Source organism: Mizuhopecten yessoensis, unplaced genomic scaffold (assembly GCF_002113885.1).
Source record: "Mizuhopecten yessoensis strain PY_sf001 unplaced genomic scaffold, ASM211388v2 scaffold9007, whole genome shotgun sequence".
NCBI lineage: Eukaryota > Metazoa > Mollusca > Bivalvia > Pectinida > Pectinidae > Mizuhopecten > Mizuhopecten yessoensis.
Genome location: NW_018407832.1, coordinates 15252 through 30408, shown reverse-complemented (window position 1 = coordinate 30408; position 15157 = coordinate 15252). Strand labels below are relative to the sequence as shown.

Genomic DNA, 15157 nt, shown 5'->3' with positions numbered 1-15157 from the left:
GGACCAGAAGTACTGGATTATATATACCTGGTTGTTACCTTAGGGGGACCAGTAGTACTGGATTATATATACCTTGTTGTTACCTTAGGGGGACCAGAAGTACTGGATTATATATACCTGGTTGTTACCTTAGGGAGACCAGAAGTACTGGATTATATATACCTGGTAGTTACCTTAGGGAGATTAGTAGAACTGGATTGTATATGGCTGGTAGTTACCTTAGGGAGACCAGAAGTACTGGGTTGTATATACCTGGTAGTTAAAAAATCCCTTCATAATGTTTTATGACTTTGATGTAGCACTCATCCAGCAGTGTTATATTTTAGTACAATAGTTTGCATCGCCCTAGAATAATCAAATTAGTACAAAAGCCAGAAAATGAAAGTCTGCCCTAGATCCCGGCCCAACTGATAACTACTGAACATTACCCTACTTATCTTTTACTATGTTCAAGTTCAGGACCATGCTGAAACCACATAGTGAAACTCACACAATAACCACAGGACCAATTATCTATCAATAACATAAAGGATCAACAATCCACCAAATTGGGATGTGATACAATGTCATATCATAAAACCACCTCACACTTTTGATGTCATACAAAGTCATATAATAAATCCACCTGACACTTTTGATGTCATACAAAGTGTTATCATAAATCCACCTGACACTTGTGATGTCATACAAAGTCTTATCATAAATGCACCTGACACTTGTGATATCATACAAAGTCCTATCATAAATCCACCTGACACTTGTGATATCATACAGTCTTATCATAAATCCACCTGACACTTGTGATGTCATACAAAGTCTTATCATAAATCCACCTGACACTTTTGATGTCATACAAAGTCTTATCATAAATCCACCTGATAATTGTGATGTCATACAAAGTCTTATCATAAATCCACCTGACACTTGTGATGTCATAATGAACAAAGTCATATCATCAATCCACCTGACACTTAATGACATTATACAATGATCCAGTGGCATAGTGGACAACGTACTTACCTTTTCATGACGATCTGATGTGAACAAGTATTTGGTCTCTGGTCAACCATGCAGATTTTCACTGGAGAATTCAATTTCTCCCACAATAAGACACCCTGTTTACTTCGATCCAGCCCAACAAGAGTTATTTTCACTATTGTTGCTATTTGAGTATTTACTATCTGTACTAATAATTATTCTGTAATTAACAGGTCAGGTATAACCTATCAGTGACTCTCATTCACCTCCTGTCCCTATTTATTGAAAGCCAAACCTGAAGTTGTTGAGTTGTTTTTAGACAATTAAAGCACTTTAAAAGACATTGTTTCGACAATCCATATAAATATATGTAATGAAATAAAGATATTCCCCTACCCATCCACCCTGAGATTTGAGAGTATTAAATCAGTGACCCACAGATATCTTTTTTATGCTTCATTAATGTTTTTGCTGATAATCGTGGTAGTATATCTGCCCCAATAAATGAACAATTTGTAAAAATGCAATAGGTTGAATGGGATTCAAACAGGATCAATTCTGAACTATAGTTAAGACATTCTATACAATTGATATCTGAATATCTAATAATGATGATCCTTCAAGTACTAGTCCAGATCTACTATTGTTTTTTTACTTTTTCTAGGCTTTCACACCAAAAGATAACATTATGCCATTTATAACCCCAGTTCAGGTATCATCTTACCAAGAACACATGATAAAAGTAGAAAGGGGTTCATCATGGCACCTATGTGTAACATGATAGGGAAATACAAAGGTCAAACAGGGTATTAACACAGAAGGGTCCTTGTAATAAGTTACACAGATTATCAAACCAACTGTCACTAAGCAACTCATACATGTTTCTAGCTACGTCTGGTCAACTTAGTCCAAACTTGTTCACTGTGTACACTATATACTTTTATCCATATCCTGGTTTTGAAATTAGGACAGGGACTTTATAAATCTTTAGCAGATTTAGACTGCTGCAATTGTGGTAGACCAGATATTTCACTTGGATGCTTGTCCAGTTGTACGGCTCTAGATTTGCATTTATACAAAGTTGATTTTTTCACATGGCCAGATCTAGATACATGTAACTTTTAAGAAATATCATGTGCACATGAATGCACCTCAATTTTTTCAGGGACTCCCCGAACTCTAGACAGACACTCTACCGAATGAGCTACTTGGTCGCTGACGATCGACCCAGTCCTCCTTTTCTATGTCTTCACTCCTGAAGACTCATTATGTACGACCCAGGTTAGGGTATCCCCTTGTCAATACCTGAAACAAGGGTTAGTCACAGGCACCAGTGTAACAGGAGGAGAAATAGAAATGCAAAGGCCAGACAAAGATTTGATTCCGGGACTCTCCGAACTGTAGTTATATATATGCTCTACCAACTACAAGCTATACCTGGTCATCGATGACCAACAGCTACCGGCCTGGTCGCCAAATAACTAACAACTATCTGGTCGCCGAATAACTAACAACTACCTTGTCGCCGAATAACTAACAACTACCTGGTCGCCGAATAACTAACAACTACCTGGTCGCTGAATAACTAACAACTACCTGGTCGCCAATGACTAACAGCTACTTGGTCGCAGACGACCAACAGCTACCTGCAGGTCGCTGAATAACTAACAACTACCTGGTCGCCGATGACGAACAGCTACCTGGTCGCCGATGACCAACAGTTACCTGGTTGCCGATGAACAACTAAAGTCCATGACGTTCCACTTAACTATTATACCAGTCCACACTTCCTTTTCAGATTCAATCCCACATTTAAACTTGCACCACATTGCTGTACATAGTGCTCACAAGAGGATGCTCTGAATACTTACAGGGTATAGTCTCCTATTGTAATCACCACCTCATCTTAGTAAACATTATAGAATATACATCTATAGGTATTAATATCAACGATGCAACAGTCAGTCATCACCATCAACATAGAATTTTATGTAACAATAAGCATTTCAGTTCAAAATGAAACTTATTCTAATTCTAAGACAGAAATGACATCTCTGAAATGACAGTTACAGACCGGAGAGCTTTGTACCAAAGTAAGGAAAGTAATGCGTAAATACGGCTGTTTAATTAAACAGTATATTTCAGGGGATGTAAAACCTTGGATTGACGTTAGTCAACGGGTATGTGACGATAAACAAAACACTTACACTTCAAGAATTCGGTCTCCTTTCCGTATTCCTGCCCTCTGGGCTGCGCCTCCTTCCAGCACAGCACTGACATGTTGTAGGGGTGCATACAGCACGCCATTGATAGATTTCAACACTCCTCCTTCGCTAACTTGACCTCTGACATTAAAACCAAACCCTGTCTCAGTTTTTGTGATTGTCACGACCCTGGGTCCCAGGTCATCCTGTCGAATGTCAGGAGAGGAGGGTGGGCTGCTATCATCGCTGTCCGCCATCATTGGTCATGTGACCAAACTAAAATAACTTCCGGTTTCATTGGCACACATAATCGATAGTTGAATAGTTATCCTATCTGTAGCGGAGTACATCTTCACCGTCTGTAGAAAATGGTGGTCTAATATCCATAGAAAATTAACTACAAACATTCATAAACAGTGTGTTTAAATGTGTAAAGTTAGATAACGTACCATTCACATAGTAAGTGGTCCCTGGGGTCTGTTACGCTTGTATATATATATATAGGTGTGCTTCATATTTTGTCTCGAATTTCTTATTCGATTTCTCTCATAAACATTTCTGTTGTTATGTGGCATTTTAATATCTCGTCATTGTCATCATTAATTTGGTATACAGCTATGCATGTTGAACAAGAGGTTCAGTGGTCCTGTATCGCTCACCTGGAATTAAGAATTAGTCTCTTGAGTTGAGAAAATTAAAACCACAGGGCTAATCAAGATCAGTTTCGTCTCCCCCATGATAGGCAATTGTATGTATGGTTGTGGAGAAAGGGACATGCAACTGTTTCCGTTATATTACGTTACTGTTAATCCTCATGGGCAGGGCTGGACCACGGAGCTAATTTTGGTAGCATATTTGTGTTAGTCTATTCATAATCAGCGATTGTCCCTAGGGTTAAAGGGTGGAAATCTCCACTGTTTCAGCGTTATGGCCAAGGTAGTTCCGTCTTTGCGTATTGCAGAGTTATCTTCTCTTGGGAGCAGGTATTGATTGTTGCGTCATTGGTGTGTGTGAGAAAATTACGTTGTTTTCTCAAAAAATGATGACGTTACTCTCGCAGACAAGTGACGTAACAATCAATACCTGCTTCAAGAGAAGATAATCCTGCAATACGCAAAGATGGAATATAATAATCAAAGTGCCCTTAGGCAGGACCCCACCCGGTAGTAGGGGAGGCCGGGGCAAGTTCGGCTGAGTTAGTCCGCCACCCCTGGTATTTTTGGTCTTGTGCAAATACTTACAACTTTGAGGGTTTAAGCAGTTAAGTTGCCTCGGGGGAAATTCCATAACACGAAAAAATGGCGAGGAAAACTCAATTATAAAATTACTAAAAAGGAGAAAGTTACATCTGGAAGGGAAGAAAGAAAATCTTAACCTCACTTCTTTCTAATTTTGCTAACTTTCTGTCAGCCAAATTGCTACTTATTTACGTCATACGTGTAAGAATTCAACAGATTTTTGTATTGATCTTGAACATCCTTTACTTACAAAAAAAGTTTAATCTATCAAAACTTTTGACTTTTCGACCATTTACACCACCTTACTTCAATCAAACTGAAGGAAAGTCTTCGATCTCTTATTATGCGAGTTGAAATGAGAGGTGAACAACGATATACATATCTGGTTGTAAATCATTTTGAAGCATATTTTGTGATAGGTAAACCAGACGTCATTAAGAAATATACTTATGACGATATTGTGAGAGTGATTGAGCTCCTAGTAGCAGTATCTTTGTTGAGTTTGGTGGTAAGATTTTCCAGCAGCCTGTAGACATTCCTCTGGGAACAAACTTTGCCCCTCATCTGGCTAATTTGTTTTCGATTTCATATGAAGCTGACTTTACTGATGAGCTAATTAAATTGAGATACATTGATAACATGCTGTCTTTAAATAACAAGAAAATGACCACGTCGATCGTATATACCCTCCAGAGCTTTAAATCAAGGAAACTTCAGACTCTTCTATTTCAGTCGCTTTCCTCGATCTTTACTTATAACATGACAAACAGGGATCACTTATTACTACTAAGCTGTACGATTAGCGGCGATTTCGACCTCCCGATCAAGCAAGTATGTGGTTATAGTGTAGGGATCTCCCTAGATCTGACCTTGCTCCTCAGCCCATGGAGAGTCAGCCCAATGCTGCCGATTTGCAGAGAAAAGGTCATTACACGCAAAATGTACATACGATTATTCCTGTTTGGCTTCACCTCAATTTAAATGATATTTCTAAATATGAACAAGCACTTGACGAGATTAAACAAAAGCATCAATTGTCGTTATTATAACGTCCGATGTCATAAAAGGGACATAACGCACACGTAACTGGTGACTCTAGAATACAGCTGTCGGGCAGCCGTTACACAAACACGAACAATCTGGCTCCTCAATAATTGTCAGTTTTCCCAAGTGGTACCATATTTCCACTGAAGCCATCCAAATTAATATACAAGATTAGATCCACTGACAATGGAAATGTCACCATTCCCGTTCATATGACTGAATAGTTTTAAATGTGGGTTTTATTATGACGAAAAAATAAATTAATAAATTAATTAAAAACTTGTTGATATTAAAAACTGTACAGGATGCTGTTCACTTTTTGTTTTGTTTTCCTTAACAAAAATGATAACATCGAGATATAATTGTAGTTAGATAAGAAGTATTTTTTATGAAAATGGACTGGGTTTTCTTTTGTTTCTGTAGAATTAGATTATTTTTGTTATTCCAAGTTTAATCACAATGAATGACTGAATTAACTACACTGTAATTAGTAAACTAATTGAGAGAGGGCCTAGTAAGCTGTAAGAACGTGTGACCAATCCATTTGACTATTCAGTGTCAATAAAACAAGTTTAAATGAATAAACTAATTTGTAAGTGATAAATGAATTAACTCATTAATAACAGAGGCGTATATATACTACTTCAGGTGGCTATGTGGCTATGTGAATAAGTAGATAAATTGAGGATGCGATGTATACTGAAGTTGAACGATCGAAGGAAATGTAACTTACAATAATAATGATTTTTTGATATAGGAAATCTATATTAAGAAAGACAAAAATATAATTTATCTGTGAAGCCTCTTGTCTGTGAATGACGTCGACATAATATTATATAAGTTATGCAATGTCCAGAAAAGAACATCTAATGATCATGAACTGAATGTGTTTTCGCACGAGCTGTCGGTACATGACATGTTACGTCGACCTCATGAACTTGATGATGATTGATCAAGTTCATGGAGTCGATGGGAACAGTCGGCTCTTTCCGTAAACGTATTTTTTTTCGTTTACGGATGGTGACGAAGATTCCCGATTGGTGAGCAGAAAAGGTTGTTTAAATCGAACGCATCCAAAAAAGGGAACTTCCCTTAATCACGATCACAACGACGCTTGCTTTAACATGTGAAAGAGTGCACAACGGTGGCAAGGCGATCTCTACTTTCAGCTTCGATTATTGGTAAGTTATGAGTTAATTCACTTTATAAAGTAAGATATAATTTCACCTAGCTCGCAATTGATATAATATGAACTTTTATTTACCGTGTTTCTGCACTATTTTGAGCAAAATTGATTAAAAATGTGTCATAGACTTTCTCAAGTCCTGGATTCAACTTGTTTACATAAATTACATCTAGTTACGTTTACAAGTAACTGAGATAAACAGATATCAAAATCCTTGTATTAGTCAGTACTTTTTACCGTTTGTGATTACGAACGATGATATCGCACATGCACTTACTATTTCAAGAAGTTAAAAAAAAAATCATTAACCTACTCATGAATTTCCACCCAGACAAATGCACCATAACAAGTTACTCAATATATATCCAAAACGCACACAAATTAAACACCAATACACACTCAATGACCACACACTAGAATCTATAACTTTAAACAAATATCTACGTTAGGCATCACACTTCAAAACAACTAAAATGGGACAAACACATCTCTCCAAATCTCATATCAATAGTTTACAATTTTGTATCAACCAGGTCGAGGATATAAAATTAGTTGCAGTCATGACAAGGTTTGCAAGAGGAGGCTCCGAGAATAGCAAACGCCCACTAGATGCCACACCATGGAGAGACATGAAAGGTCAAAGTTCACAGGGCCATCAGACACATAAACAAAATGTGAAAGACTATAAACACAAGACAAGTTATACGAAGGACAAAGGTCAAGGAGAAGTGGAGAAAGGGCTAATGTTAACTCTGAAAAAAGAGACCAGAAGAGAAGACAGAAGAGTAAAGAGGATAGATAAACGAAAAGAGGAAAAGGTTAGGACCAACAAAGTTATTCCTTGTATTTCTTCTTGTGTCCTTTTATCCCAGAGAGTGCCCCAGTCATATCCAGTTGGAAAATATGATGCCCTAGGTAGTAATTAATCCATTTTATTGTACAAAATATTATCAGTCTGATGGAAAATGCCTTGAAAGTTCTAATTCTACGCTTCCTCACTTGTCCTGGAATGTTAACATCTCTTCTGTTCTTTACTTATTTCCTTTTCAGGTGTGTTACAACTGTCGTAGCGCTGGTCATGCAATGTCCGAGTGTCCAGAGGCCAAGAAAGATATCGAACAAGGGACAGGTATCTGTTTTAAGTGCGGGTCTACAGAACATGCTTCCAGCAAGTGTCGACTCAAACTTCCTGCAGGTAAATATCTAAAAGTTCTTTAAGGTCAATAAGGTGGCCTTCATTACAAATGTTTGAATCTAACGTATGTTAACTAGGTAGATTGGTTTCTAACAGCTTAGTGTTTAGGTTAGTCAAGCAGTGCAGTATTAACACACCTGCCTTTCACCGAGATTGCCAGAATTTTTATTCTCTGGTTAGATGTGAAAAAATATTTGGCCACCGTCCCAACTACATTGTATATGGGTTTTCTCTGGGAACTAGCCATGATACAATTGTAGCTCGGACAAGTTCGGTAACTGCAATTATCTTACCATAATATATGGAGTTATGGCCCTTTATTCAATTTCCAAATGTTTTCAATTGATTAACTTCAAAGTTCATAGGAAGGTTTGTTGCCATGAAAGCTAGGACAAGATGGATAACCACCATTGTCCAACTGTAGCTTATGGAGTTATGGCCCCTTATGTACAACAATACAGACACTGCTCATTCAATGTATGACGGGCGTATTATGTTCCGCTTTCGTGGTACCCTTGTTTTAATATTTGTTCTAAAATAAGATTACCATCAGATAGTCAATGAACATTGCATATACGCATCATAGATGTCAGAAACAAAGCCTAGAAATGAAAATATAAGGAAGATAATCCTAATTAAACACACTCTTCCCTTTGTTGACAGGCAAGTTCCCCTACGCCAAGTGTTTCATATGTGGAGAAATGGGTCATCTGTCAAAACAGTGCCCAGATAACCCAAGGGGATTGTATCCTATGGGTAAGTGTTGGTATGCATCTGTCTCAATTTCCAGATAACCTATTTTAATTTTTATCCATTGGTCGTGAAACTTCATGTATGTATTTGCAAATATCATCTTGTGTGTAAGATCCCCATAACTAATAAGACATTTGGTGTCATTGTTCCAGTTCACCATTGATTTCTTTTCAGGTTGTCATGAAACTTTGTCTATGTGTTTAAAAACATGCCCTCTTTTATGACAATGTATTTTGATCTTCTTTCATCAAAACAATGTCACTGTTGCTATAAATAGAATATCGGTGGCACCACTTCACAGCCTTCGTTTCCTATCATGAAACGTCATGTACATACTCATGGATATCACCTCTTTCATCAGTTTTAATTGCTACCCTTGAGGTTAAAAACTAAGTCACTGTAGCTAGAGATATAGTTTTTTTCCATCATCATTTTACAGATTATATTTCTGTTTTTACTTTCAAGTTAAGTTGAAATATATGTTCATAATCATCACCTCTTATGCCAGTTCATGTTTTGAGCTTTCTATCAAAGATCACCATTACTACAGGTAAAATATTTGAGAAAATTGAGCCTAAGTCGCTGTATAGAATAGATACATATACATAATATTAAAGTATTTCTGATCACTTTCAGTGAAGGGAGTGTTGGTATGAACTGTGATACCTTGTTTGATCAAAATCAATGTCTCTACATATATAACAGAAATACAATTTTATCAGAATCAGTCAGTCAGAGCTATGAAATACAAAGTCAAACACAAACATCCTTAGTAGAGCAGTATGATGAACATTTCTTCAGGGCTGTGTTGTTTGAAAACCCCACTGAGAGCTGATATTATATCAGTGAATGGTAAAACCCCATGAGAGCTGATATTATATCAGTGAATGGTAAAACCCCACTGAGAGCTGATATTATATCAGTGAATGGTAAAACCCCACTGAGAGCTGATATTATATCAGTGAATGGTAAAACCCCACTGAGAGCTGATATTATATCAGTGAATGGTTAAACCCCACTGAGAGCTGATATTATATCAGTGAATGGTAAAACCCCACTGAGAGCTGATATTATATCAGTGAATGGTAAAACCCCACTGAGAGCTGATATTATATCAGTGAATGGTTAAACCCCACTGAGAGCTGATATTATATCAGTGAATGGTAAAACCCCACTGAGAGCTGATATTATATCAGTGAATGGTAAAACCCCACTGAGAGCTGATATTATATCAGTGAATGGTTAAACCCCACTGAGAGCTGATATTATATCAGTGAATGGTTAAACCCCACTGAGAGCTGATATTATATCAGTGAATGGTAAAACCCCACTGAGAGCTGATATTATATCAGTGAATGGTTAAACCCCACTGAGAGCTGATATTATATCAGTGAATGGTAAAACCCCACTGAGAGCTGATATTATATCAGTGAATGGTTAAACCCCACTGAGAGCTGATATTATATCAGTGAATGGTTAAACCCCACTGAGAGCTGATATTATATCAGTGAATGGTAAAACCCCACTGAGAGCTGATATTATATCAGTGAATGGTTAAACCCCACTGAGAGCTGATATTATATCAGTGAATGGTTAAACCCCACTGAGAGCTGATATTATATCAGTGAATGGTAAAACCCCACTGAGAGCTGATATTATATCAGTGAATGGTTAAACCCCACTGAGAGCTGATATTATATCAGTGAATGGTTAAACCCCACTGAGAGCTGATATTATATCAGTGAATGGTAAAACCCCACTGAGAGCTGATATTATATCAGTGAATGGTTAAACCCCACTGAGAGCTGATATTATATCAGTGAATGGTTAAACCCCACTGAGAGCTGATATTATATCAGTGAATGGTAAAACCCCACTGAGAGCTGATATTATATCAGTGAATGGTTAAACCCCACTGAGAGCTGATATTATATCAGTGAATGGTTAAACCCCACTGAGAGCTGATATTATATCAGTGAATGGTAAAACCCCACTGAGAGCTGATATTATATCAGTGAATGGTTAAACCCCACTGAGAGCTGATATTATATCAGTGAATGGTTAAACCCCACTGAGAGCTGATATTATATCAGTGAATGGTAAAACCCCACTGAGAGCTGATATTATATCAGTGAATGGTTAAACCCCACTGAGAGCTGATATTATATCAGTGAATGGAAAAACCCCACTGAGAGCTGATATTATATCAGTGAATGGTTAATTCCCACTGATAGCTGATATTATATCAGTGAATGGTAAAACCCCACTGAGAGCTGATATTATATCAGTGAATGGTTAAACCCCACTGAGAGCTGATATTATATCAGTGAATGGTAAAACCCCACTGAGAGCTGATATTATATCAGTGAATGGTTAATTCCCACTGAGAGCTGATATTATATCAGTGAATGGTAAAACCCCACTGAGAGCTAATATTATATCAGTGAATGGCTAAACCCCACTGAGAGCTGATATTATATCAGTGAATGGTAAAACCCCACTGAGAGCTGATATTATATCAGTGAATGGCTAAACCCCACTGAGAGCTGATATTATATCAGTGAATGGTTGATTCCCACTGAGAGCTGATATTATATCAGTGAATGGTTAAACCCCACCGAGAGCTGATATTATATCAGTGAATGGTTAAACCCCACTGAGAGCTGATATTGTATCAGTGAATGGTAAAACCCCTCTGAGAGCTGTTATTATATCAGTGAATGGTAAAACCCCACTGAGAGCTGATATTATATCGGTGAATGGTAAAACCCCACTGAGAGCTGATATTATATCAATGAATGGTTAATGGAATACTTCAGGTATAGAACAGTCATGGACTTTAGTTAAGGTGAATATGTGGTTATGTGGACCTGAGAAAGTGATATTGATAGAAACAAAGTACAATTTAGAGGTTAATATCTCTTTTCATGTTAACATAATTACCTATTCACCTAAACTTGAAGTCCTTAGTTGTTATCAATTTAATTATACCGTGGAATCTGTATTAAGCGACCACCAAATGGAAATTGAAAAACTGGTCGTTAAATAAAAGTGGTCGTTTAATAAAGTTAGGCCATACTTTGCACCGAATTACACAATAGACTACATGTATAAGCAAACAACTCCTGTAAACAGACCACCACCCCAAGTACACATTTACACATGTATGAACAGGTAGTTAGAAACAACATCGTTCAACAGATCAGGTGAATAACTAAACAATAGTCGAGTAATATTTATGACAGTAAACAAACAACTAAGAGAGTTTGAGAAGAACTGTCATGTCACTCAGAACAAACGATCGACGGAGATCTGTATTAGATAAGAAATGAGAATGTTTTTATCGTATTATGTGAAGGGGTGAGGTCTCCTGCCGGGTGTCTTCGGCAGTATGTTTCAGTGAGTTAGCACTATAAAGTCAGCATCAGTTCCGCGCTATCACAAGGATACAAACATGAACATATCGCAGCCTCCTAAAACACACACGCATACACTACACGCATGAATCTTGTACACAGGGGAGGCCATCCTTAACTTACCATAGCTGTTGATAGGACGTTAATCATCACTAAACTAAACCAAATTTATCATTAAACAAGGATAACATAAGAAAATTGACAAAAGAATGTTTCTGTATGTGACAGACGAAATTGTGAAGTTACAACAGAAGTGGCATCTAATAAAATGAAAAATGAGTTGTTATAAACTTGATATCTGAAATTAATGATATCAGAAAATGTCTACATTGTGATTGTAATTTGATGGTTATCCTGTGAGATTGTGTTTCATGTTTCTGCTTGTTCAGGTGGATGTTGTAAGATCTGCGAGTCTGTTGAACATTACGAGAGAGATTGTCCTAACAGAACGGAACAGTCAGGTACGTTAGTTCGCTGTGTGAAGAAGTTGATATTCTCTTCATATACATGTAGGAACTATTCTAAAAGGGGATCTTGAATTAAAAACATTTCTCTTTAAATAAATCTTAAACTTATTCCCAAAAAGTATTTGCTTTGAATGAAAGTTTATTTTATACTTATCACAATTTGTTTTCTAACTTTTGTTTTCTATAAATGTCTGAACAAAATATCTGAAAGTGCATTTTTTTTCTCCATCAAAAATTAAGACATCAAAAAACTTCAAATGTAAGTTTTGATCAGATACAAGTTTTTACTAAAAATAATATTTTCATCAAAGGTTTTAAAAAATAAAATGTTCTTACATGTATATGACTGGACTCTGGGTTAAGCCGCTAATGTTTTGGTCACAGTAGGGGTCAAAGATTTTTTTCTTAAAATTTGTTGATTTGTGTAGTAGGACTTCAGATTAAGTTTAATATAACACAAATTTACGAACAGCTAAGGTCAAGGTTCAATTAATATTTGAAAGTGGAAGGTTGTCTTATATACCACAGAAAGAAAAATGCAAGCTCGGTAAATTTGGTGATGAATTTCATTATTCAACTGTACAGAACAATAATACTTACCAGTAGAAGAAACCATAGGTCTAGGTACTATCTTAAATATTGTTTCCAGTATTGTTTAAATATACAAGTTTTCCGTACAGATGAGGACAGAAAAGACTTCCTGCTGACATGGAAGCCTGGCACTAGTGCAGACGAGGAAGTATCAACCCTGCACAGACCTGCTCCCCCTCTAAAGAAAAAAACAGGACCAAAACTCGTCAAGTTTTAATGTTAGATTTGTTATCGATTAAAATGTTTAACTTAAGAACTGTCAAATTGTTGATATTATATTTTAGAAAACATGCAATTTGACATGGAAATCTAGAAGATGTCTGCCTGATTTCTTATATCAGACATAAGGACTGGATAGGTACAGCATTAAACTGATGATGAGACATCAGCTGAAACTATTTAATGTGCCATATTACTGAGGTTGAACTATCAAAATGTTTTAATGATTTTTGACGTTAAATGAATTTATTACTTTAAATTTATTACATTAATAAAATACAGTGAAACCACAATTATTAAGGGATCAACTGAGTTAAAGAGAAAGCTTTTCAATACCTACATTATAGATATTATTATAGGTTAAAGATATAGGCTAACTGAACTGTATGTAATCACCACCAGTTATATGGGACAACATCGTGAACTTCCTAAAGGTTGTCTAGGTTTTACTTCACATCATCAATTGTACAGTCTATTATTTTATTTATTACTTAATTATTAATTGATTGAGTAACAAATAATTCTCAAATAGAAGACCACAATAGGAAAAGCATGGCACAGCACTGTGTTGTATCTTTGAGAAAGATACTTTACTCTGCCAGTTCCAGTCTACTCAGCTGTAAATGAGTACGTGGTTGGGCAGTGCTAGAATTGTAGAATGCTAGCTGTGAGCGCCGATATGGCAGCACTGGCTGTATGCTCCCCAATGAGTTGAGAAAGATATTGGTTGGGGTTGCAAAGGCCCTTTAACCACGGATAATAATTTGTGAACCGCTTTGAGACAACCTATCAACTAGGTTGTGATTACCTGTAACTGAGCGAGATCGGGTTATCTCGGTCAAGGGCTAAGATTCTGTAACATAATCCCAACCGGGATGTTACAGAATCTTAGCCAGAGACTGAGATAACCCGATCTCGCTCACTTTCAGGTAATTGATTTTTTTTCTCGCACCTTTTACTCATTAATATTCAATTTCGCCATTGTCTACACGTATCCCGTCGGGGCCTCAAACAAATACGGCCTCTTCACTTCTACAGCTACGTCTGTATGCTTCCTCGTAAACAATGTAATTCGTCCTTACAAAGAAAACTCACAGTGAAGATCAAATTTTATCTACAACATAAAAGAATCTTACAACATCAAAACAGTACATAAAAAGAAGAATATAATGCAGATAGTCAATTCGAGCCGATTTTTATTAGTATATATATACCTTATGTGAAGTCACACTTTCGAATTGTTGCCACGAAGTTTTTTAAGGAGCTTACATCTCCTTGTCAGACTCTGACAGAGTCTGTTATGATTAGACGTCTGAATCTCCGACTAGGTGGATATACAACTGGATTAGTGTGATTGTTAATTGTGATATTGAACACACACCCATGGATAACACTTCCTGTAAACACAGATCTTTCGGATGTCTGTTGAGCACACATGTTGGATTGTCGGTACACACATGGGACGCGAATGTTTTGACCTCGATCTGTCAGATTGTTGTCAGTAGTGTTACAAAGCATAGACGAAATGCTACTTTTTTGTGCACTTGTCATTGCCTTGTAATTGTTCAAAGAATTCTGATTTTTGTGACCGGTGATTTGTACTGCCTGTGTGTCAGGGATGTCATTCTCCAGGAGTTTCTGACAGGGATGTTTTCTGACGGAAATATTAGTAAGTCTTTTCTCACATTTTAAGTTCGCATTTGCTGTCAATTTTCAAAGGACTATGGTGAGCTTATGCCATACCGCAGCGTCCGTCAACTTTTCCTTTAAAACGTTACTAGTCCTGAACGACCAAGTAGATTTTGACTAAAGGACTATGTATGGTTTGGGCCTTTTTGGCCCCCAAATCCATCAAAATTAAAAATC

The 15157-nt window shown here is 36.8% G+C and overlaps 1 protein-coding gene across 1 annotated transcript; it reads left to right on the top strand.

Annotated features, from left to right (window-relative positions):
* Nucleotides 1-6540: 6540 nt before the first annotated feature.
* Nucleotides 6541-13331, top strand: LOC110457050 (zinc finger CCHC domain-containing protein 9-like). The gene is made up of 6 exons (XM_021508149.1): nucleotides 6541-6645; nucleotides 7184-7468; nucleotides 7701-7845; nucleotides 8509-8601; nucleotides 12404-12475; nucleotides 13162-13331. The coding sequence occupies exons 2-6, from the start codon at nucleotides 7211-7213 to the stop codon at nucleotides 13287-13289; spliced, it is 696 nt and encodes a 231-aa protein (XP_021363824.1). The 5' UTR covers nucleotides 6541-6645; nucleotides 7184-7210; the 3' UTR covers nucleotides 13290-13331.
* The last annotated feature ends 1826 nt before the right edge of the window (nucleotides 13332-15157 follow it).

Coding starts and splice junctions, on each gene's coding strand:
- LOC110457050 (XM_021508149.1), top strand. CDS start 7,211: ATGACAAGGTTTGCAAGAGGAGGCTCCGAGAATAGCAAACGCCCACTA. Junction 8,602..12,403: donor AAGGGGATTGTATCCTATGG/GTAAGTGTTGGT, acceptor CTGCTTGTTCAG/GTGGATGTTGTAAGATCTGC. Junction 12,476..13,161: donor TAACAGAACGGAACAGTCAG/GTACGTTAGTTC, acceptor TTTTCCGTACAG/ATGAGGACAGAAAAGACTTC.